Source organism: Penicillium bovifimosum (assembly GCF_028826915.1).
Source record: "Penicillium bovifimosum strain IBT 22155 chromosome Unknown utg000005l_segment0_segment0, whole genome shotgun sequence".
NCBI lineage: Eukaryota > Fungi > Ascomycota > Eurotiomycetes > Eurotiales > Aspergillaceae > Penicillium > Penicillium bovifimosum.
Window position 1 is genome coordinate 3,094,425 of NW_026622714.1, and position 23,069 is coordinate 3,117,493.

General features: G+C 50.0%; 8 protein-coding genes across 8 annotated transcripts; 4 read left to right on the forward strand and 4 right to left on the reverse strand.

Moving 5' to 3' along the window:
* Positions 1 to 1,026: 1,026 nt before the first annotated feature.
* On the forward strand, positions 1,027 to 2,400 carry exg1 (glucan 1,3-beta-glucosidase; the record flags this gene model as incomplete). The annotated part of the gene is made up of 3 exons (XM_056667116.1): positions 1,027 to 1,109; positions 1,176 to 1,555; positions 1,610 to 2,400. The coding sequence occupies 3 exons, from the start codon at positions 1,027 to 1,029 to the stop codon at positions 2,398 to 2,400; spliced, it is 1,254 nt and encodes a 417-aa protein (XP_056520712.1).
* Positions 2,401 to 3,829: 1,429 nt separating this feature from the next.
* On the forward strand, positions 3,830 to 5,584 carry sxa2 (putative pheromone processing carboxypeptidase (Sxa2); the record flags this gene model as incomplete). The annotated part of the gene is made up of 4 exons (XM_056667117.1): positions 3,830 to 4,028; positions 4,080 to 4,362; positions 4,412 to 4,638; positions 4,692 to 5,584. The coding sequence occupies 4 exons, from the start codon at positions 3,830 to 3,832 to the stop codon at positions 5,582 to 5,584; spliced, it is 1,602 nt and encodes a 533-aa protein (XP_056520713.1).
* A 2,355-nt stretch (positions 5,585 to 7,939) lies between these two features.
* On the forward strand, positions 7,940 to 9,883 carry N7515_006374 (Major facilitator superfamily domain general substrate transporter; the record flags this gene model as incomplete). The annotated part of the gene is made up of 5 exons (XM_056667118.1): positions 7,940 to 8,204; positions 8,275 to 8,374; positions 8,426 to 8,438; positions 8,495 to 8,712; positions 8,767 to 9,883. The coding sequence occupies 5 exons, from the start codon at positions 7,940 to 7,942 to the stop codon at positions 9,881 to 9,883; spliced, it is 1,713 nt and encodes a 570-aa protein (XP_056520714.1).
* A 792-nt stretch (positions 9,884 to 10,675) lies between these two features.
* Positions 10,676 to 12,851, reverse strand: N7515_006375 (serine/threonine-protein kinase; the record flags this gene model as incomplete). Its single annotated transcript, XM_056667119.1, has 3 exons — positions 10,676 to 11,816; positions 11,877 to 12,121; positions 12,432 to 12,851. 3 exons carry the CDS (start codon positions 12,849 to 12,851, stop codon positions 10,676 to 10,678), a joined length of 1,806 nt encoding a protein of 601 aa, XP_056520715.1.
* Positions 12,852 to 14,554: 1,703 nt separating this feature from the next.
* On the reverse strand, positions 14,555 to 14,912 carry N7515_006376 (uncharacterized protein; the record flags this gene model as incomplete). Its single annotated transcript, XM_056667120.1, has 2 exons — positions 14,555 to 14,633; positions 14,791 to 14,912. 2 exons carry the CDS (start codon positions 14,910 to 14,912, stop codon positions 14,555 to 14,557), a joined length of 201 nt encoding a protein of 66 aa, XP_056520716.1.
* A 1,504-nt stretch (positions 14,913 to 16,416) lies between these two features.
* N7515_006377 (uncharacterized protein) lies at positions 16,417 to 19,083 on the forward strand (the record flags this gene model as incomplete). The annotated part of the gene is made up of 1 exon (XM_056667121.1): positions 16,417 to 19,083. The coding sequence occupies one exon, from the start codon at positions 16,417 to 16,419 to the stop codon at positions 19,081 to 19,083; it is 2,667 nt and encodes an 888-aa protein (XP_056520717.1).
* Positions 19,084 to 19,959: 876 nt separating this feature from the next.
* N7515_006378 (uncharacterized protein) lies at positions 19,960 to 20,550 on the reverse strand (the record flags this gene model as incomplete). Its single annotated transcript, XM_056667122.1, has 1 exon — positions 19,960 to 20,550. The coding sequence occupies one exon, from the start codon at positions 20,548 to 20,550 to the stop codon at positions 19,960 to 19,962; it is 591 nt and encodes a 196-aa protein (XP_056520718.1).
* Positions 20,551 to 21,689: 1,139 nt separating this feature from the next.
* Positions 21,690 to 22,196, reverse strand: N7515_006379 (uncharacterized protein; the record flags this gene model as incomplete). Its single annotated transcript, XM_056667123.1, has 1 exon — positions 21,690 to 22,196. One exon carries the CDS (start codon positions 22,194 to 22,196, stop codon positions 21,690 to 21,692), a length of 507 nt encoding a protein of 168 aa, XP_056520719.1.
* Positions 22,197 to 23,069: the final 873 nt, after the last annotated feature.

The following is a 23,069-nucleotide window of genomic DNA, read 5'->3' on the forward strand; positions in this document are numbered from 1 at the left end:
ATACTGCCAACAAGCATAAAACAAGCATAGTTTAATATTATTTAGGCTAAAATAACAAGTTGTGGCACCAGCACTGCACGAGTCTTTAGTTCGAATACAAGTTCGATCGAACTCTAGATGCTACGAAGCTACCAACTTTGGAAGTCCTCACATTCTGGAAGTTCTGGAATGCTGGCCACGTGCCGTGATCACCATCACATCACGGAATGCCAGATGGCAGATTTTTCTGCAAACAGATTTACTTCTTCCCCTTTGAAATTACTTCTCAATAATAAATCATACTGTGTGGAAGTTATCGGGGCAAGCTTAGTAAAAAGAAGAAACTATTCAACTATTCAGTCTATGGAAATGAGTCCTGGTACAGAGTAAGTTGGATGTAGGGCAAAATGTTGATATGTAGTGTAGTTTCCCCGGATTTTCGTCAGGTCGCAGCTTCCCCTGTCGAACAAATAGTGACGACGCTTAAGCCGCTTTCATGTCTTGTCCGTCTCCATGCCTCAACTATCTCCCCCTACTACATTATCGGTCCAGGCAGAGTCTAGACAATATCCATATTCTTTGTGACCTTCAGCCCCGTCGAAGAGGCGTCAGCTTGAGCTCCACTACCCGGAGTCAGCTAGATAGCGTTACTTTCCTTGAGGGAAGAAGGCCTTTGTCTATTTATCAACCCCATACCCCAGAACGCCTCGACCCACCACAACTGTTTTCGGCCACCCCATCTTCCTCTGCGATCAACAACTTGTCTCGGGCTGCTGCGCGAATCTTTGAAAGAACTCACACACAAGTATGTCGCTTCTGATTTGGCTTTTTGAAATCCCCGCAGCTAGCTCTGTGGAGATCCCTGCTCGCGCTCAGGTTACGAGTCGCTTTGCCTGCATGCGGGCATCCAATCAAGCACCCATCGACATCCCTCTTACTTATAGCAGCTGATCTCCATGCCAATTATCACAACTTTCATCATTCCTCATTCCTCATTCCCAGCCTCCTGACTTTTCTTTGAGTCTGACCAAGTCAGGATCCGTCAGTATGCCGTCCATGTCCAAGTTCGCACAGAAGTCGGTCTTCGCGCTGTCTTTGCTGGCAGCCCTAGTCCAGGCCGCACCTTCAGCGTAAGTGATGTCTTATATCGATAGTACTCGACTATAGGCAACATATACTAACACTTCGGTAAATAGAAGCCTCAAATTTGACTACAGTGCCAAGAAGGTTCGGGGCGTCAACCTCGGTGGCTGGCTTGTCACGGAACCCTGGATTACTCCATCAATTTTTGAAGCAGCTGGCGATGCTGCTGTTGATGAGTGGACTCTGTGCGAAACTTTGGGCTCAGACGAATGCCGATTTGTACTTGACCAGCACTGGGGCACTTTCATCACTGCCGATGACTTTAGTCAGATCGCCAGTACGGGTATGAACCATGTCAGAATTCCCATTGGATACTGGGCCGTGAAGCACCTAGATGGTGACCCATATATCGACGGTCAGCTCAAATACCTTGATCAGGCAATCGCCTGGGCTCGTGCTGCCGGTCTTAAGGTCATTGTCGACCTACATGGCGGTAAGTATTCGCAATTCTGATTCTCGCATAAAATGTTTCTGACAAAAGATGCAGCTCCTGGCTCCCAGAACGGCTTCGACAACAGCGGAAGGCGTGGTCCTATCGCATGGCAACAGGGCAACACTGTTGAGAACACCAAGGATGCACTGGACGCTTTGGCTGCGCGCTACAAAGACGATGGAGACGTTGTGACTGCGATCGAGGCCCTGAACGAGCCCAGCATTCCCGGCGGAGTCAACCAGGACGGTCTGAAGCAATACTACTATGACTCATGGGGCCTCCTCCGCAAGTACAGCCAGGACACCACGCTTGTGCTGCACGACGGGTTCGTGGCACCTGAATCATGGAACGGTTTCATGAACCAGAACTCTGGTGTCTGGTATGTGATGATGGATACCCACCACTACGAGGTGTTCGACAGCAGTATTCTTACCCTCGACACCACCGCACACGTCAACAACGTTTGCAGCTTTGCCAATGACCACGTTAAGACAACCGATAAGTGGACTGTCGTTGGCGAGTGGACTGGTGCCATGACCGACTGCGCCAAGTACCTGAACGGCAAGGGCGTTGGGGCCCGCTACGATGGAACTTTCCCCAACAGCCAGGCCATCGGTAGCTGCGCAGGCAAGTCTAGTGGAACGGTGGAGGCTCTGTCGGAGACTGACCGTGCCAACACTCGTCGCTTCATTGAAGGCCAGCTTGACGCTTATGAGAAGGGTAACGGCTGGCTGTACTGGACCTGGAAGACCGAGGGTGCTCCCGAGTGGGATATGCAAGAGCAACTCGCCGCCGGGGTCTTCCCTAACCCTGTGACTGATCGTCAATTCCCCGGACAGTGCTAGGCAATACCGTTCATGTACGCGGTTCTCCTTTTGGGTTTCCTTTCGCTTCATTTTTGGCTTTGTTTCTTGCACAAAACTAGCACATGAATGCTAGTGGTCTATACTTGTTACTCATTATCTTTATAGCCTGTTGCAGTATTTGCTGGGCTTGCATGTGAACAGGTCGGATCCTCGGGGTGTTAAGGCGTCATGGTCTGCTTTCAGTCCTCGGGCTTGCTGGAAGTGCAATTCATTATAATTGCTTCCTTGAACTTTTCCCCTCGTTTTTATATAGCTACTCTTGGTCTCAAGACCGAGCAGACTGAATCGAGCAAGCTTTCGGGTTTTTATATTTCTCGCCGGCATTGTCAAAGCCTGAGCTTGTCAGGTTAGTACTTCATTCTTCGATGCTTCGTAACTTATAGGTCTGTGAATATTGGAGGGACATAGAGAATGAAGATTTGCCTGAGCGTAGGTGAATATTCGCCAATTCGCCAAACTCTTCAAAGTTCAAGAACCGTCGCAAGTGATAGTAATCAGTCCTTATACTTATAAAGCCACTATGACCGAGTACTTTCATCAAATGGGCTTGTGGTTTAGTGGTATAATACTCCCTTAGCATGGGAGTGGTCCGGGGTTCGATTCCCCGCGAGTCCATCTTTTTTTGTTTTTACAGCTTCAGTCGTGACTGCAAAAGCTTGGCTCCAGATGGTAGACAGGTTTTGTTTGATAGTACGATCGCTTCTATTTTGAAATCCCCGTCTTACACCGACATCACTTTTGCGAGCAGCTCCTGCTCACTCCGCACGACTATGTAACCTCATCGGAGCGGGGGCTGCTGCATAACTGTGGAGGCAACAATGCTTATCAGCGACCCCAAGAGACGGGGATAAGCAAACAAGCCAGACCAATTGCGAGCTGTTCTCCCCTCTTTTGTGCATGGAGCTCAATGTCCAAAATCGAGCGATAATCGTCGATCCCGCCGGAATCCGTCGCTCGTCCGGACCGGAGATTTCTGTGCATTGAGGGCCTACATAAACATTGCAGCAACAACCTGCCAATCGTTGATGGATTTTTCCATCTTACAGGTGCAGTTGGAATGAATGTTAGAACTGCAGATTGAGAATGCTTCAGAAGGAGTGGCTTGGCAGGCCATCGTCCGTTTCCGGGGCAAGTGGCCGAAGCCGATGTCAGTGTTTACTGTTTACAGGGTAGGTCCGGAGGCCCGCGCGCTATCAACAGGGGCGGTGGCGCAGAAGAAGCATCGGCTAAGCCTTTTCGCCAATCAATTAGTGGTAATCTCTTTTGGTGAAGAGGGGTCCATTAGACTCGGCCTTTGATTAGGGGTTATTGGTTAGCCAATTCGCTGTCGTACGGGTATATAGGTTTAATATCCCCCGACGGGAGAGAAAGACTCACATCCAGTTCTTCTAGCTTTGGACGATCCAGGATGTTGCTCAAATCAGTCCTCACGTCCGCTCTCCTGGCCCTTTCGCTTGGGTCGGATGTGGTGACAGCTTCCAAGCATGGACGCTTCGCCCAGAAAGCTCGTGCGCCACAGGAGAAGGCGAAACGAGCCATTGAGGCTCGCAACCATAACCATGTAAAGTCGAATAAGGATTACCGCTTCTTGAATAAGAAGACCAAGCGTGAGTGTGGGTGTATGTCATTTAACAGGAGCGAGACTGATGGACCTATAGCTTACCTGGTGGACTCCCTGCCCGATGTCCCATTTGATATCGGCGAGATGTATTCCGGTTTGGTGCCAATCGATGAACACAACAGCTCCAGATCGTTGTTTTTCATCTTTCAGCCTACCATCAATGAGCCTGTCGACGAAGTGACTATCTGGCTTAATGGTGGTCCTGGATGTAGCTCGATGGAGAGTTTCTTGCAGGAAACTGGTCGGTTCATATGGCAACCTGGTACCTTTGCACCGGTGGAGAACCCTTATTCTTGGGTGAATCTGACCAATATGCTGTGGTGGGTATCATAATTACGAGAGAAGTGGACAATGGTTAACATCTCTTAGGGTTGATCAACCGATTGGAACGGGTTATTCTGTCGGCACACCAACTGCTGATTCTGAGGAGGAAACTGCTCAGGATTTTGTCAAGTTCTTCAAGAACTTCCAGAAGACCTTCGGGATTAAGAACTTCAAGATCTATGTCACCGGTGAGAGTTATGCCGGGCGTTATGTGCCCTATATCTCGGCTGCGATGCTAGATGAGGAAGACAAGGAGTACTTTGATTTAGATGGTAAGCCGTGGCACACTTTCAGGACTGATATGTACATATCTGACTGTCGCCAGGTGCGCTGGTATACGATCCATGCATTGGACAATTCGACTACATCCAGGAAGAAGTGCCCGTTGTGCCCTTCGTCCAGCAAAACGCGAACCTCTTCAACTTCAACGAATCCTTCATGGCCGAGCTTGAAAGCAAGCACAAGTCCTGCGGATACGAGGAGTTCATCGACAAGTATCTCACCTTCCCACCACCGGAAGTCCAACCACCCATGATCTTCAATTACACCACCATGGCTGATTGCGATCTATTCGACCTCGTTTACGATGAAGTCTTCCACATCAACCCCTGCTTCGACCTCTACGAGATCAACCTAATGTGCCCACTCCTCTGGGACGTCCTCGCCTTCCCCACCTCCCTCGACTACCAAGCCCCCGGCTCAACCGTCTACTTCGACCGTTCAGACGTCAAGCGCGCCCTCCACGCACCCCACGACACCTGGCACGGATGCTCCGTCGAGCCCGTATTCACCGGCCGCAACGCCGGCCCAGAACAGGAAGGCGATATCTCCGCGAATCCGATCGAGCATGTCTTGCCGCAGGTTATCGAGGCGACCAACCGCGTGCTCATCGGCAACGGCGACTTTGACATGGTCATTATCACCAACGGCACGCTCCTGGCTATTCAGAACATGACCTGGAATGGGCAGCTCGGATTCCAGGAAAAGCCTTCCACGCCTATCGATATCACAATGAAGGATTTGATGTACGCGGATGTCTTTGCCGAGAACCGTGCTTCGGACCTCGATGGGCCTCAGGGTATTATGGGTGTTCAGCACTATGAGCGTGGTCTCATGTGGGCTCAGACTTATCAGTCTGGTCATATGCAGCCGCAGTACCAGCCTCGTGTGGCGTATCGTCACCTTGAGTGGCTGCTTAGACGCACTGAGGAGATTTAGTTCTGTAGTATATATCTTGGATCTCCGGGCTGTGACTGGATATGTCGATTGAATCAACGCATATAATGCATAGAAGAGTCCTTATTCACATTGCATGACTTCAAACTCGGCGATAACCTACTCAGGATCATCTTCGCGCGCACAATATCCATGGATCTAACGTTAGCATATTCATAAAGCGAGACACATCCTGACTCCTGAGGGAGTATTCAGGGATGAACACTACAGTGTAGGTCTATCCACTGGAGTTATGGACCGTCCAATTCCAAATCGAGCTTAGCGAGGTAATTTTACCTGTCTGTACGAAAATACTCGAGGGCACTAAAAGCAAAGCCTGTGATTGGCGCACCGGAAAAGCGCATTCCAACGATCGGTCTGAATGCGGAATAGATATGCGCCCGCCAAGACAGAAGGCCCCTCGACCCGAACGTGGAGTGATTGAAGGTGTCGCAATTCTTTTCTGTTTCCTTGAGTTCTAGAGTTCTTTGAAGGGCTAATATTATCCCCGTGCTGATGCATTTAGTGACATGTTCAAGTGCCTGGGAGAAGGACAAGATACGTGTCGATAAGGCTACTGTGAAAGATGAAATGCCAACTGGAGCACATCGCATGCGGGTATACTCGGTCTCCATTACTCCATATTATGCCCCAAAACAAGATATCGGTTCGGATGGTAAAGTGGTCTTCCGGCGAAAATTTTTTGGTGGAGTGTGGGTCCAATGGGGTAGGGTGTCAGGGTACGTCAGGGAGCGAAATCGCCTTTTCGGCCCTTTCCGACTGTTTTGTTTGTACGGAGTAACATGTGTATTGTATATTGACAATTGCAGATAGTTCTTTGGCAGCTGTGTTGATGTCTGTTCAGGTACGTAAAAAGAATCATGGAGTATGGAATACTAGAATAAAGTGATGCTGTGGCGTCGTGGCGTCCCGAGTCCTCACGGCAAGGGTTCGGGATATTTTCGACCTATTCCCGAACCCGAACATCATTTGCACTATCCATATGCAGCATAACTACCTCACAGCTTAGATATCGAGAACTGTATCAAATGTTTCAAACTATAGACCCATAGGGTCGAGTTGTGACGTTGTCTGCAGCTCGGGACTTTCTGTTTGGATGGTAGGAATGGTATGAATAATGCAAATAGAGATCGTATGATGTATCGCCTGGCGGGCTTCAGGTAATATGTAGTTTTCTGGCGCTGACCCGGCTCATTCCAGCTATTCGATCCTGCAGAAAAGAACGATGAGGGCATACAGAGCGGATATACAAAAGCCTCCACTAGGATTCCCCGACTGAGATCTGTGGACAACTGTAGGCCGAGTGAACCAGAACCGGCATAGCCTGCTGCCTGACAGCTGCATCTCCTCGCCTTGAGAATGATCATACTAATGATGGATGAGAATTGGTATGAAATCAACGAGTCAGAGAATCCTAGTTTCTCCCTTCAGCGACGAGGAAGTCACGATCAAGTTGGACAACCCGAGTCACTGGCAGAGGTAGGTAGTTCACATGTTGATGTAGTCCAGGTGGTGGCGGGTAATTACAATACGCTGGGGCTAACCCCAAACGGGAAGGGTCTAACCTGAAACGGAAGTTCCAAATGTATATCCTGTTGCTTTTGCAGTCCCGCTTTAGGGCTTCAGCCAATTGTATCTCAATCGAATCTCGTTGTACTAGAATTCAACGTAATGAGGAAAAAAAAAGATGAAAAGAAAAGCCGAGAAAACAAAGAGTACCAGACAGACGCCGTGGCGATGTGCCGATGTAGTACTGTATAAAGCGACTTGGCCATCCCATCTCATTTCCTTCCCTTCTCCTTCCTCTTGCGTCAATCCCAAACACTTCCTCTCCTCTCCCTCTCAACCACCCCGAGACGAGGTATAGCTATCTCTAGCTTGCCTCAACTCTTCCTAAATTCTTGCTAGAACTTCATTTCCTAGCGTTTGATCCCATCTCAGAGCCATTTGTGCATACCCGCGCATCGTTTCTATTCACCACTTGAAAAGCAATTTGTTTCGTCGCACGAAAATCACTGCAGCTCCGCCATATACAGTAGCAAGCGATCTTGCATTTTACCAGACCGACATCTACCAACAGCGATTGCGACAAATCCAGCACTTCCTGATAAGCCCAATCGCAAGCCTCGACAGCAGTATACATATACGGCCCCAGCGCATTGCCCGAGATTTTACGACACCCCATTGCAACACCATCCCGACATCTGTAGATTCAACGGACGAAATTCCTTGCGATCAATCCCCTGCGAAAAGCGACAATTGAACAGAAAGCAGCAAATTCCTAGGCGATTGAAATCCACCCGAAAACTTTCCAAAGCGCCAATATAAGCCGTCATTATGGGATTTGCACTATTTAACCCCTTCAAGAAGGACCATCATGATTTCCCCAGTGTTGTCATTCCGCTTGCCGAGGAACCTGCTCACAACCACGACCTTTCCGAGAAGACAGGAACGGAGGACAACAATAGCTTGGATCGCGCGCCTTCCTCGGAGAATGGCGCGGCCGGCATACACAAGCACTCCACTCAGCTGACTCTGAAAGCCCTTCGTGCAGAAATCGAGGCTGATATCGCCACGGCTACTGATGACTCGGCCTATGATCGTATGTTTCCGATTATTTCCTGGGTGGAAGTTTCGTGAGATTGAAAGTTTCCATCTAATTTGATACACAGGCAAGGCAAAGGTGATCAACAGGGCACTGCACGATATTGGAATGGGCAAGTACCAGTGGCAACTGTTCTTCCTTTGTGGATTTGGATGGACCGCAGACAAGTGAGTCTTTCTTTTCTGGTTCCTTACGATCAATTGACTAACAATTCTCAGCCTCTGGCTTCAGGTGAGAAAGACAAAATTTGAGCGGGCTATATCTGCATTGAAACTGATCATGTGTAGGGTGTTGCTCTAACTTTGACCCCCATCTCTTACGAGTTCGGACTCTCCGATACGTGGGTGCGTTTCACCACTTGCTCGTTGTTTGTTGGTCTCTGCGTCGGTGCCTCTTTCTGGGGTGTTGCTTCTGATATCGTTGGTCGTCGTCTCGCATTTAACATGACTCTGTTTTTGGCTGGTGTCTTTGGCCTGGCCGCTGGTGGTGGCCCCACCTGGATTGGGTAAGTCCTTCCAATTGACCTGTGCTCTGCATGGTCACTAACAAATAACCACAGAACATGTGCTCTGTATGCTTGCTTGGGTCTTGGTGTGGGTGGTAACCTGCCTGTTGATGGTGCGCTCTTCCTGGAGTTCCTCCCTGTTGTCTCCGGAAACCTCTTGACCATGTTGAGTATCTGGTGGCCCTTTGGCCAGCTGATCGGAAGTCTGCTCGCCTGGGCCTACATCCCGAACTTCAGCTGCGACGGGTATGAAGGCTGCACCAAGGAGAAGAACATGGGCTGGCGCTACCTGGTGCTCACTCTGGGCGCCATCACATTCGTCATGTTCATTCTGCGTTTCTTCTTCTTCCACCTGTACGAGTCGCCCAAGTACCTGCTCTCCCGCGGTCGCCAGGAAGAAGCCGTCGCCTCCGTCCACGGCATCGCCCACAAGAACGGCACCAAGACCTGGCTGACAAGCGAGATCCTCAACGAAATCGGCGGCTACGCCGAGGCAGCCAATGAGAAGACCGGCCTCACATACACCCAAATCGTGGGCCGCTTCTTCTCTAAATTCTCGCTCGAACGCATCGCGCCCCTGTTCGCAAACAAGCGCATGGGCCTGAACACCGCTCTCCTCTGGTTCTGCTGGGCCACAATCGGCATGGGCTACCCTCTCTTCAACGCTTTCCTCCCCCAATATCTCTCCCAGTCCGGCGGCGTGACAAACTCCAACTACATCACCTACCGCAACTACGCCATCACCTCCATCGTCGGTCTCCCCGGCTCCATCCTGGCCTGCTACACAGTCGAGATCAAGTACATCGGCCGCAAGGGCACAATGGCAATCTCCACTGTCATCACGGGTGTGTTGCTCTTCTGCTTCACCGCCTCCACCAACTCAGACATCCAGCTCCTGTGTAGTTGTCTCGAGGCCTTCTTCCAGAACATCATGTACGGTGTCCTGTACGCCTACACGCCTGAGACCTTCCCTGCACCAAACCGCGGCACTGGTACCGGTATCTCCAGCTGCTTGAATCGCATTACGGGTCTGTGTGCGCCTCTCGTTGCTATTTATGCTGGCAGTGCGAACCCCAATTCGCCCATTTATGCCTCTGGCGCCTTGATCCTCGCTTCGTTTGTCGCAATGTGTCTTCTGCCCATTGAGACTCGCGGCAGACAAACTCTGTGAGGACCGAAAGTTCACCTTGCACATTTCTTGTGTAGCTCTTTGCTGAGCTGTACAGTGTAAGAGGGAGGTACTACCACTCTCCCGCTCCAAAAAGACAGCGTTTTCACATGTCATGCCCCCTTCTCCGTTGCGATTTGAATATACCAAGGTCAACCATTTAGGTTGACAGAGCTTCCGGCTTTTTTATCGGGCAAAGTATAGATCGGACAGACTGCTGTGGCTTATGTACCATAATGATTCTCTTCAACTTCCTGGTTGGAGCGTGAAGAGCGTATATACTTGTATAAAAATCCAAGATACCATTCTGTTTTTAGACGGTACATTCCTGATCAGGTTCTGATTTTGTACAACCGTGGGACTGGGTCTCGCGATAATGACAGAAAATGAAACTACAGAGTACGAGATATTATCAAAGAAAGGTCTATTGAGGTAGAAGATGCTGGATATCCTGGAACACGTATGTAATCCCTGTAATAACCACGAAAAGGGTAAAAAAGAGCAAGGTCCCAGAAGATAAAACTCCATTCCAGTCCAAGCAAGCTGCGTGACAGCTCAACCCACTTCCCCAATTTTCCAAATTTTCCAATCGTGACCATGTAGCATGCATATTCCCCGCCGGGACCGATCAGTAAACAAAAAGCTCGAAAAACAGAAAAGCCAAAAGATAAAAGAGCCATGACCAGAAAGAAAGGTAAAGAACAGAAAGAAGATCCATGGAAAATATCGCTCATCAGCAAGTGCAAAGAAGGTATGAAGACATCATATCATGGCCCTGATGAAAATACATCTCGTCTATGCCACCGGTTGGTTACGGCGGCCGCGCTTCTCGAGCAGAGTCGCACCGTTCAAAGTGAGCTCGAATGGTTGCTGTGGCTTGCGGATAGAGCTCTTGGCAGCACTAGCCACGGTGGCATCGTGCATTCCATATCCTTGTTTGGGCTTCTGGTGCGCTTGCCTTGCCTGTGCGGCACTGCTCTGGGCGCCGAGGTTGGTGTGTCGGAGCTTGGCTTCCATACCGGCCATGTCGCCTGGATTCTTGCCTGCCTTAGTAGGTTGTTGACTACCAAGATCTTGGCTGTATTCCTGCTCCTCGTCGTATCCTTCGTTGAGAGCACCGAGTGCGGACTGGAACCCTGCGGTGCCGCCGCGGTTGGCTTGGCGCACGTTAGCACGGCGCTTTCCTTCCTCTTCTTGTCTGTGCACCGCGTAGCCGACATCGAAGACTTCGCGGAGATTGAATGCGCCTGGAGATCGGAAGTCCATGCGACGCTCAGATGCAACAGACGGCTGGTCGAGGAAGCGAGCACTGGCTGGCTGGTAGGGGCCATGCTCGGCGGAGGCGGAGGCGAGTCCCTGACCCTTCTCAGGGTCTCTGGTCAAAGGTGTTGCCAGAGGAGGTGCGTCAGCAGCGGCGGTAGTCTCTTCATCGGTACCCTTAATCCAGGGATGTGCGAGGAACTCCTGGATGGTGTATCGCTTCTCGGGGTCCACGGTGAGGAGATGCGAGATTAGGTCCTGAGCTGACTTGGAGATATCGTCCCACCAGGGTGACAAGAAGGTGTACTGGCCCCGTGCCACCTTCTCGGTGAGAACCTGAATGCTCTCGTCGTAGAAGGGAGGGAAGCCACAAAGGAGTGTGTAAAGCACGCAGCCCATGGCCCACATGTCCACGCTCTTGGAATAACGCTCATCCTTGACAATTTCTGGGGCTGTGTATCCAACAGTACCACAAGGGGTCATCGTCTGGCTATCCCAGATCACTTTAGATAGACCGAAATCGGCAAGCTTGATCTTTCCAATACCACCAGAGCCCACCCCAGGAATGAATTCGCCCTCGTCTTCCTTGTCTTCGTCGCCTGCTTGTCGAGGTTTGGGAGTCTTGCTGGGAACATGCTCAATTGGATAAAATAGGAGATTTTCTGGTTTAATATCACTTTTCCTGATGTTAGTTTTTGGTTGCAATTTCCGATACTCTTTTGGTGTGACCACTTACCGATGGACGACGCCTGATGTCTCGTGAAGATATTCAATAGAATCCGCAACCTGCCGAATGACATGACGGCTGAGGTCTTCGCTGAAGTATGTCAATCGCACAATTTGGTGGAACAATTCACCTCCGGGGCATAGTTCGAGGACGATGTAGTAGTATTGTCGGGACTCGGAGAAATCGATCAATTTAACGATGTTGGGGTGATCAAGGTTGCGCATAATTTGCACTTCTTTGAGGATATTTGCTCGCTGTAGAACGGAACTGTTAGCAACCACAACATAGAACACGCAGCGCCGCATAAAGGCAGTCGCAAGGGTAGTGTGTAGTTTCCGCCGCATGACGCGTAATAAACATTGCCACGATCGAGCGTCAGGAAAAAATTGTGATGCGCACCTCCGCCGCCTTTGGGACTTTTTTGACCGTTGGATATTGAGGATCGTTCTACGGAAAGGTATTGGCACGGTTTGACAAGTCGCAAAAGCAGGTAACGATAAAAAAACGACGACAGAAAGCGACGCAGGGAGGAAACAAGAAGGGAAACCTTGGGGTTTAACCTACCTGATTGCTGTTCATTTCGAATTTGCGGACAACTTTGATAGCCACCTCACCATACTCCGTTGTAGTATCCTTGGCGCGATAGACGTTGCTGAAGGCGCCGTCGCCCATCTTCTCCACCAAGATCCAGCGCTCTAGCCCGGGATATTTGGGCATTTTTGACCTATTCATGTTCTCTTCCGCGACTAGACGTTCGATTTCGACGGATCGATCGTGTCTCACTTGAGAGTCAGGCTTGTGAATGGCATTGGCTCGGCCTTCGGGCCCAAATGCCTCGAGACCGGGTGTATATTGGCCTGGCGGTTGACGTTGGGGCTCTGCATTGATCGTGGAAACGTCGGTGGTAGGCTCAGAATGAGGGGTGACCAGACGGGCCTGCTTGCCATGACGAATGAAATTCTTGATATTCTGTATCGTACTCATGATGTCGGATATGAATCGTTATTCGTGTCAAAGAGGATGAATTTCAAAGGGGAGAGAAGGAAAGTCGAAGGATGAATGAAGAGAAGGAGAATGTTGCAATCGAATCAGGGATTTTCTCCAAGAAAGCGGGTGTTTCAGGGCAGTAATTGTATAACGAAATTACCCCACAGAAAATCTTGAGAGTGAGAAAAAGGAGAAAGAGAATATTTGGAGAAAAGCAAGACCGAAAAGCCAACAGATCAAGAAAAGGGAAAAGGGGAGAGAAGAGAAAGGAGATGATGGCGGGGGAGAGCTATGACGAAATGTGACAGTCTTCCCTGCGATGTCATCTGCCAAGACTCCCGACTTCACCTATCCTGGTTCAATATCGCAGGACGTCATGGTACGCCACTGATCCACTTGTGCTAATGAGCTCAATTCACTTAGCTTGCTGCTGCTTGTACTGTCTACAATTGTACTGATCTCAGACGTGTATAACTACCTCTGTGTTAGAGTTACTAGCGCGGGTTTTCTTCTCTCCAGGCTTGGACCTCGGAGATCCCTTCAGTCCACATTGAAGAACTGCCCAGGTTAGGTTCTGGGGACTCACCCAAATATTAAATTATCACCGTGCACAACAATCAAGGTACCTGGTAAGCTGTCCTCCCAGCATATGCTGGTTTCCGCACCCTGCTCGCGGGGTGGGGGGTGGATATCGTCATCGCCCGTCGCCACATGCTTGGAATCGTACTGGGAATTCCGGATTGACCATTACCATTCTCCTATCAATTGCGATGACCGTGTCGCATTGCAATCTGAGACCAAGTTTCGAGTCTCCCATTCCTGCGGAGAGCCTCGAGATTGAGGACATGGGCCTCGACCCTTCTCCCAAACTGGGATTGTTGGATTCGAAAAAGGCCTGCATCAAAGGCAAATATTCCAAGGGAGGAGTCATCGCTATATGAGAGCCGTGGAGCTCCAGGGGCGATCTCAACTATCCGAACCCTTTTGCAGATTAAATTTGGCTGCTGGACTCCACATGGCTCGGCTTGGTCTCACGATGTAGATCAGGTTGAACGGAGAGCTTCAAATGAACGCTCGGCCTAGACTATCCCTGGTAAAAATCTAGTCTATTGGAAGACGCCTTGGCTCTAATCACCACTTTCTCTGGCGAATTGACGTTACCGCGATTGACTTGACTTGTCGCATGGGGAGTTTTAGGTCGGACTCCTATGCAGGCTATCCGCATCAAGGGACACTTATACACAGTACATTTTCTTCGCACCTACAATGACGGATACATTCCGTCAATGCACTTCTCCACATAAAGATGTGAAGCTATATGCACCCCAGAAACTTGTTTTGACCTAGAAAATGATAACCAGTAGTTAGATGCTCTATTTGTATCACTATCCTGGATTGAGCTAACTATGTTGTTGATCTCTATCGATGTACGCTGCTCTAGGAGTCAGTCTGGAGTCTAGAACACATCATGAATACAGGGCAAATCCATAAGGTTCTGCTTTTTGGCACCCAGTGCAGCCGTATATACCCCTTTCGGAGGGTCACATGATTCCTGAATGTACCTTCTTTTTTACTGTGGGAGCGCCTCAGTCATTGAGGCGTACTAAACCTGACTTCGGGCGCATTGAATTCGTACCCGGGCAGGCTCGGAGCTTCGCTTCGAAACTGCGAAGTGCAAAGCACTAGGTAACTAACGTTAGTTAACCAGTCACTGTGTATTTCCGGTAGCTGGTGATTGAGTCAACGGCATTGACCCAGTATGCCTCGTCAAGCTCGATGCTAGTATAGTGGAGTGAGGAAATAGAAATCTGTTAGACTGAGCAAGAGAGACTTGCGTACAGGTATCCCCTTCTTGAACCTGGAGGAGCATAAACGTTTGAAGAAAAGAATCACAGGCCCCAGGCCCTGGAAAACAAAATACGCGGCGACTACTTACTGAATATCACTGGCCGCAGTTGCGGTTACTGTTGTCCATAGCGTTCGCTGGGACGCTGCAAGACCGGTGGCTATTGAAGTCGCTGCTGTTGTTGTGTTGGCGCATGAGTCGGATGCACTCATGGTATGATTCAGATAGCCATCAGGGGGCTGTTGATAGCAATATCAGTCTCTGCCCAAGCTCTGCCATGATTCAGCTTCAGGGTGAAGGAAGAATATCAGAGTTACTGCCCTCAAGCAGGCCTCATATCCAATAAAGAAAGGAGCATTCGACAGAGAGAGAGTTGATGTTGGAGTCCCAAGAGAAGAACTGCGGAAGAGTCAGATTTTCAAGGGCACCGACGACACTATCGCAAGTGTCATCAGCCTCTCATGTATGTATACGTGGTACACTGCGAGAGAGACACAGAGTATCTGGTTCACTTTCGCCGCAAAAGTCTTGACAGTAGAGACCCAACTTAACTATTAGCTTGTAGTAAGTAATAGTAGAAACACTCAATGCAGTCGTCTGTCTCTTGTGTCTTGTAATAGCTTTCACAGCTGGACGTCGCGGTGCTAGAGGCTGTCGTACTAGACGAGATGCAGTATTGGAATGTACTCCGTATGTATGTGTAAGACCCGCATCAAGGGCCAAACATGCCAAGTAAGGGTGGTGAGAGAAGAAATGAGATTCTAAGCCATTGTACCAGGCATGTTCGAGCCTTTTGACGTGTCAAAGCTGGAAGCTCCACATAGCCCCAATTTATCTGATAATTTGGCTGCAATGGTGTCAGTAGGTTGTGGGTCGAGTAACTACAGTCACCAGTTGGCAGTGTACATTGCAGAACACACCCACTGCCAGGGCCGGTTTGCTGTCAATAACATAATATATTCGTTGGTATGGACTGATGCGCATAGAATCCCCATACTTCAATGGTGGAAGGACGGGAGTTTAAGAAGGGAAGTAGAACCAAATGTAACTAACTCGGCTGCATGATGAAGTATGAAATCAGGCGACAAGGCATCAACATTTAAGAAGAAACAAAGCGCTAACGTTAGTTAGAACGGGCGCAGTGGCACGAAATATTCCGATCTTCTTTGTTCCTTCTCTCACTCTCATGTTCATTACTGGTTATTCTGTTATTCTGTTAATCTGTTTCTTCTTGTCTCTGCTTTTTGTTTAATTACCTTATTACCTCATGATTTATGATTGACTGCGAGGACAAGACGACTCGAGACTAACTCCCCAGCCACTTGTGGATATTGTCTATCTCCCCACCCTTACGGCTCACATCGCACAGAGACAGAACGAGCCAGCAAGAACCTCTGCTTGACCGTGAAAGTCAAAACCCATATCGAGATTGCTGCATACCCGTTGGAGTTGACTTGGATCCCTCGGACGATCGGCCCCCCTGCATAATCCAGAACCAAAGGCTTTGCGCTTTGAGATCCGCCAACTCGACGATTGGTCGCTTGGTCGCATTTTGGTCGCATTTTGGTCGCAAAGTGGTGCGCGCGATGACACCCTTGCGACCCTTGAACGAGACATTCTAATCAGTGCCATGATACCGAAAGATATCTAAACACTCATCAAATCCCCGAAAGCGACCGTGGGTGCTTATGATAGTTCTCTCTATCTGTCTCCGAGATGCCGAGCTTGGAAGTGATGGGGCCGTCGGAGGATTCGCAAGGACTCGAACGACCACGCCTGAGGTCTCGCAAGACACTCCCACGGCGGGGTGTAATCGTTCCTACCATCGAAGTCATCCAACCGGTCTCTCCGGATCAGAATGCGAAACCTACAGCAACACCCGCGCCTCCCTTGACACCCCCGGGTGCGGGCCCAGATCAAGTCGCGGGTAACGAACGCACGCTCCAAAAGATGGATTCCTCCGTCTCAGATCTTCCAACATCTGGGATGCTGACTCCTCGCCAGCCCTCCAAGCCTCCGACGCCCGACGTGACACCCCCGCGAACGAACTCGAATAAGCGACCTATGTTGAACCAGTTCGGTCATTTGTCCTCGTCGTCTCGGGCAGATTCATTCCAAACGGCTTTGGAGAGTATTTCGTCGGAAGAAGATATGGATACCCCGGTGCGCATGTCTGAGACCGCGACCCAGTCGGCAAGACAAAGAAGGCAACCTCCAAAGCCACATTCTGCAAATATAAAAGGAACTCCACAGGCTAATTCCCAAAAACATACTGACGTCAAAGAGGACACTCCAGTCGCGTCTCTTGATGGGGATTGGGCCGCAACACCGGTCGATGGGTCGCCAACACCGTTAGCTAGAAAGCGAAAGTCTACGCAGAACAACAGTCAATCAGTCCGTCAACTCGAAGGGGATGCGCTAAATATAAAGCGTTTAGATGCATCATTGATGCGGGAGAAGAGTCTGCGAGACCGGATTGATGTTTCGGCGCACGAACTCAAAGCAAGTCCTTCCATGGAGCAGTTTCGTGAGGACATTGGGTGGCCATCATCAGAGGGCCCGGGGAGACACAATGGCCCCGAAGCCCGCCCTTTGTCGGCCGTCTCCTCAACTTCAACTGTCGAGGCCATGATCATTGATTCTCCCAAGCGAGCTCAGCGAATGCTCCGGCACACCGAAAAAAGGAGCTCCCTGCGATCTGCCAGTTCCCCAATAACAAGATCTGAGCGTACATCTTATGGGTCTCTCCCAGGATCACAGCATCGCCTGATTCATAAAGCTGCTCGCATTTCTGATCAGTCATTAAAGGTGTCGCCTTCAGCCAGGACCAGCAACAGTGCAATAATAAATCCCGATATTGAAACCATCAACGTGGTAGTCATACCGGAAAGGAGGTCATCTCTCAACTCGCGCCCGAACAGTTATTCCTCTTCAAAGCCGGAATCTCAACGGTCAGTTCGTCGCCCTCCGACAATATCGACTGTTCACACAGAGGTCTCACGACAAACGAAACGTACCATGTCAGACTCGTTGTCGATCCAATCCCGTGAGACCGACTCTAGGAGTCGTTCAATGAGAAGACCCGCCATTCCACCCCGGAGTTCGTCACTATCTGCACCCACGAGTAGGGACAATTCTCGAGCGCCTTCTCTCACTTCCAATGTCGTGCAATCTCGCCCCATAGAGCGTCCTGTCGTGCCACGTCGAAGCTCTTCGCTTTCGGCACCGACAAATCGGAATACGTCTCGCACGACATCTCTTACCACCGACAGTTTGCGAAGCCACGACTTGGCTATAGATCTTGAGATGCAAAAGCGGCGCGATAATCAGCCGGTATCCCCGCCTCGCCACAATGTTTTAGCTTCGCCTGACCGGCATGGTCTACTCGAGGTTCCCACTATGCACAACGTCTTTGGTGGTTCCGACGATGATTTGGCGACCCTGCATCCTCCATCTTTGCCCTTCACCCAAAGCTCGATTCCCTCATCTTCTCCCGGGCCCATCGAGATACAGGAGGCTACTGCCATCAGTCTGTTCGCGCACAACAATCGATCTCTGCTGCTTGTCGATCCTCGGGGACAGCCTTCCTCGCAACGTCCTCTCCAAGCGCGTAGGATATCTCCGGATCAGGTCCACCCTCGCACACCCGACCGCAAACCATCTCCAATGGGGATAATCAGCGTCTACTCTCCCTTAAAGAATCCTCGCACCCCGCCTAAGCCCCCAATCACTAAGCCTCTCCCTCCTATCCCTTCGCAAGTCGCCCAAAATGAGAACCAAGGTCTCAGCCGACGATGGAGCTCCGTCCGTCGTCCCTGGCGCCCTCGATCAGATTCGTTCAACTCCATCGCGCGGTCATTCTCCATGCACTCAGCCAAGAACCGAACCACAGGAAAAGACCTGGACAGTCGTCTTCACCCATTCTGGCGCCCCCGCGGATTCTGGGAAGATGTCCCCAGCTCCCCGGAGAAGGAACCCTCGCGGCAGCCTGCTCCGGGGCCCGACGAATCCATGGTCATCAGCAACTCGCTCGGCCTACCCCAGCGACGCATCATCTTCGATGGCCCGCCCTCCCTCGCACGCCGCAGTCCGGAACTAAAACGTCTCTTCGACGGGATGACCAGCCACGGAAGCTTGGTTGACCAAGGCATGTTCCGAAGTGGAACTCCACTCCACCCGAGACGATTCCGAGCTCTCTCACGCTGGGGAGTGCGACTGCAGTCGGTTTCATGGCGCAATATGCGCAATCGTCTGCGGCGTGTACGCCAGCGCAGGGATGAGAGGAAACGGGCTGTTCGGAGGGAAACCCTTAAACAGAGTATCGGCGGCCCTGTTTATATAGCCTCCAGTGCGAGTGCTACGACTGGGGTGGCTGCTGGATGATCAAATGATGACCCTTTTGCCTCTTTGGCCTTGTCATGTTCATATTTATGATTGGGTATGTTTCACCCATTTCAAGCACTTGCCCGACGATTTTACGATGCATCTGAAGTCATTTATTTGCTTTTGTTTTTTGTTTTTTCTTTTGGCTTTTTTGACACTTTCACAATGCCCCTGCTATGATCTTTTGATATGACCTCAGATTTTATGATGATTACGATACACGAACCCCATGATGATGATTCTGATGTTTTTGTTCTGTTTGTTCTCTGCTCTTGTTGGCTTCTCAGATGTACCATTAGCTCAGCCTGGTTTGTTTACTTCCAGTATTTGGAACTTTGCCAGCTTGTTTACAGTCCAAACCTGAATCCGAGTTACCCCCTTGCTGTGTTCGCATTGTGCGACGTAAGATGGTCTATGAGGCAATCATCTCTCGGTTGGATGCAGACGAGTTCGTCATTAGCACCCGGGCAGTAAGTAGGGTCCCCGGTAACTTTGGTGAGATCCATGGTCCACTCCACGGATCTATCCGAGCTATGCGTGTTAGCCAATCAGATGGCAGAAGTTGCATCTTCCTTGGCTGCGTCCCAATGTTTGGCCTGTTTTAGATTCCAACTTACTAGTTAAGGTTTTTGTTGAAGGCCCTTAGATACTACCGAAATCTACGAGGATAATAAGGGTATAGATATGAGATTCTGTATTCCCGAACACCTTGTGAAGGAGTTGAGAAAAGCGAGGGAGAAACGTAAGGTCCTAAGAGAAACGGGCTAGAGGAACCCAGAGAAGCTGGCGGTGATCGAAGACAAGGTGAGCCTCGGCGAAGCAAACCTGATGTGATGGTGATAAAACCGAAGAAGGAAGCGTGTTATGCCAGCTTGATCACCCTCGAGAAGGTGTCTGCTGGCGCTTTTTATCCAAAGCATAGAATCCATCGCCGGAATCTCGGCCAGTGGAAGGGTCGCGGCTCTTCCTTTTACTAGCACTTGGGGGCGAGGAAGGCGTGGGTTTTTTCTTGACATGTTCCTCCTGGACCCGGGTGGGAATGGCCGCACCGCGCTTGGGCATAGTAGGAACGGGCTTGTTCAGCTCTTCTCTTTCGTTCCGTAACTCCCCCAGATGCTGCACAATTGCTCCCTCCGTGAATTCTGGACCCAACTCTTCCGCCACTTTTTTCCAGGGAATCTTGGTACCTTTCTCGTTGCAGGCGCAGTGGATTGCAAGCATTAGTTGAATATCAATGTCTGTATCCCAACGGACGAGTTTTCGATTGCTGCGGCTGCTTCTCTGAGCCTTGGGGCGCTGCTCTTGTTGCGTCTTGGTCTCTGCAGCGTTCAGCTGTGCCATTGCGGCTTGCAGTGCTTCGTTCTTCCGCGCAAGCTCCTCTCGGAGGGCCTCCAGTTCATTGCGGGTATCCTCCTCGGCTTTGCGGCTGGTCTGCTCGTCCTTTTTTGTTTTCTTGTCCGAAGGCATGATGTAGCAAGGATTGCTCAGCAACGGAATAAAATGATACTGGTCTTTGACTCGGGGGATTCAGTGGTGGCGATGATAATGATAGAGTAAGAGGGCCACGGTTCAGGCCGAGATAGCGAGGATCGAGGGACGTCAATGAAGATGTAATTGATAGATGGAAGAAATCAAAGTGAGATGCCCATCGAGGCGTTGACGAGATCAGTAAAGATTGTGCATGACATGAGATAAAAAGATGCTAACTAGCTAGTGGTCATACTATATGGAACAGTACTCTCCTCTTTCGGTAGGAACATCAAAAGAACAACTGCAAGAAGCAACAATCTTAATTCGTCGTTGTCGTCAAGGCAGGATGGAAGAGAGATAAATCTAGACACATGGAAGCATTACGATCGTCAATTCTTCACCAAGAAATGAAGACTCGCCCACAAAAACTGTAGGGAATAGAAAAGGGGTGCCAATTCTCAGTTGGGCAGGATTTGTAATTTCTTTCTCGATCACGTCGCAGTTCGGGTTTCCTACCACTTCCCAAGTAGAAGAGGCCTCCATGCAAAGCACGACAAGTGGAGAGAAAAACCCATAAGGGCGAGCATGGACTTCTCTGGGCCGGCCTTGGAATTTTGGTATCCTATGGAGGGTGAGGCGCGGATTTGTATACTCCGCGGGCCATGATCCCAATAGGTGCTGGCTATTGATGCGAGGCGATACCAATAATCCCCGGATCCCGGCTCTTTTCCAGCGCCTCATCACTTCGCTTTTCTGGAGCTGGAGGATGTTGGCATTCTCGACAATCCAAACCAGGCAAACCAGCGCGTATTTCTTCCAGGAAATACTACAGGAACCAACCGATGAAAGCCGTGGTGGACTGATGGTGACCGAGGATCGTGTTGAGCATATCGAAGAGCGAGGAATAGACTTGTGTCCGAGATTCAAAGAATGAATGGATAGGAGAAAACAAGGGGTTCATACACCGGTTCTGAGGCTGATGTGGCTCGGGCTGGGGGGAATCAGCATATTAAGCACAGCCACAGTATGGAAGAAGTCTGAAGGGAGCTGCACAAGAAGCCTTGGCCATGACTATCAATGAAGAGGTGGTGGGAAACAATGCCTTATGCAGTACTCCGTACACACTAAATTGAATGTCACCGCCTCCCTCCCCAATATACATTCCCCGTTCCCCCCTGGGCACCCCTCCCCCTCCTCCCACGGCCACTCACACTCGACCGCCCCCGAATTGCCATAGATCCATACTCCAATTCTTGCTCCAACCGCTGTCTCCGCCTCTCTGCCGATTCGCCGACCCCAGCAGCCGGTATCTCATTCAATGGCCGCTGTGCTAGTCTCTCTCGCGCACGGTTGAGACTAGCTTCCCAGATCGGTGGATCGAGGAAAGGCTGTGGTGGCATCGAGAAGGAGATCTCGAAGCGGGAAGGTTCATAATCTTTTTCCGCTTCGTGTTCGGTTGAACTGGTTTTTCTTCTGTTTTCGGCGATCTCGTCGTGGGACGGTTTGATGCGCGTTTCTGGCGGGCTGGCGCTGGGATTGAGGACTTTGGATACTTTGGGGGATGTTGGTTTGTGCGGTGGTATTAGATGGCGCCTCTTTGATGTTATAGGTCGTAATGTTTCGGATGGGGTTGACGTGGCCATGATGTTGAATTGAATTAAGGTGTCAATGTGAAGAGGAAGAGATGACGTTGAGATGAAGAGAGGAAAGTTGGATAAAGATCTTATCTAACTGATATCTTATCGTGGGGAATTGATACAGACACCACACCATTTTACTAGCGGCACCACACCTTACGTAATTCCGGATCACATAATCAATTTTACGCACAATTGTTACCATACATTACCAGAGCAACTGCATGACTTACTACAGTAGCAACTACATTCTATCTACTACTACATAAACTTCTCTTCCTGCTTGTTGTTTGATTCTTCATCAGGTCATTCTTCATCTGATTCTTCATCCAATTTTTTTTTGATTCTTCGCTGATTCCATCTGATCATGGACGATAGAGCCACCAATGGAACTTCATTATGGAAGAGGACAAGAGGTCTTTGAGACTAGAGACCAGTGGCTTGCTTCTATCCAGGAGCATACTCTATCTCGAAGTGCAACCATCTTAGCTCCCGTATCTCTCGCTAAACGCCGATCTGGCGGAATGAACGGGGGGATCTGGACTAAGACTTGACAACTGTCATGAGTGTCAACTACCACCCACTGGTATCTAACAACCTCTTCTTTAACCCTCGCCATGCTAGTCTGCTTGGCAGTTGATAAGGTAGACGCGGGGATCGCAGTGCACGTCGCCCAAGACACCGACTTGTAAGCTGATAGCAGTCCAGGAAGGATATCTCTCTTGGCTGTGATGGAAGGGGCGTTCAAACTTCAAACTTCACCATGATCAATGATCATATTAATGCCCGGACTGGGCGAAACGCGGGGGGCCTAGCACGAGGTCTCATAAATTGCCCCTTTTGCCATATGCAAAGAAGCTTAACTATTGATTCTGATCA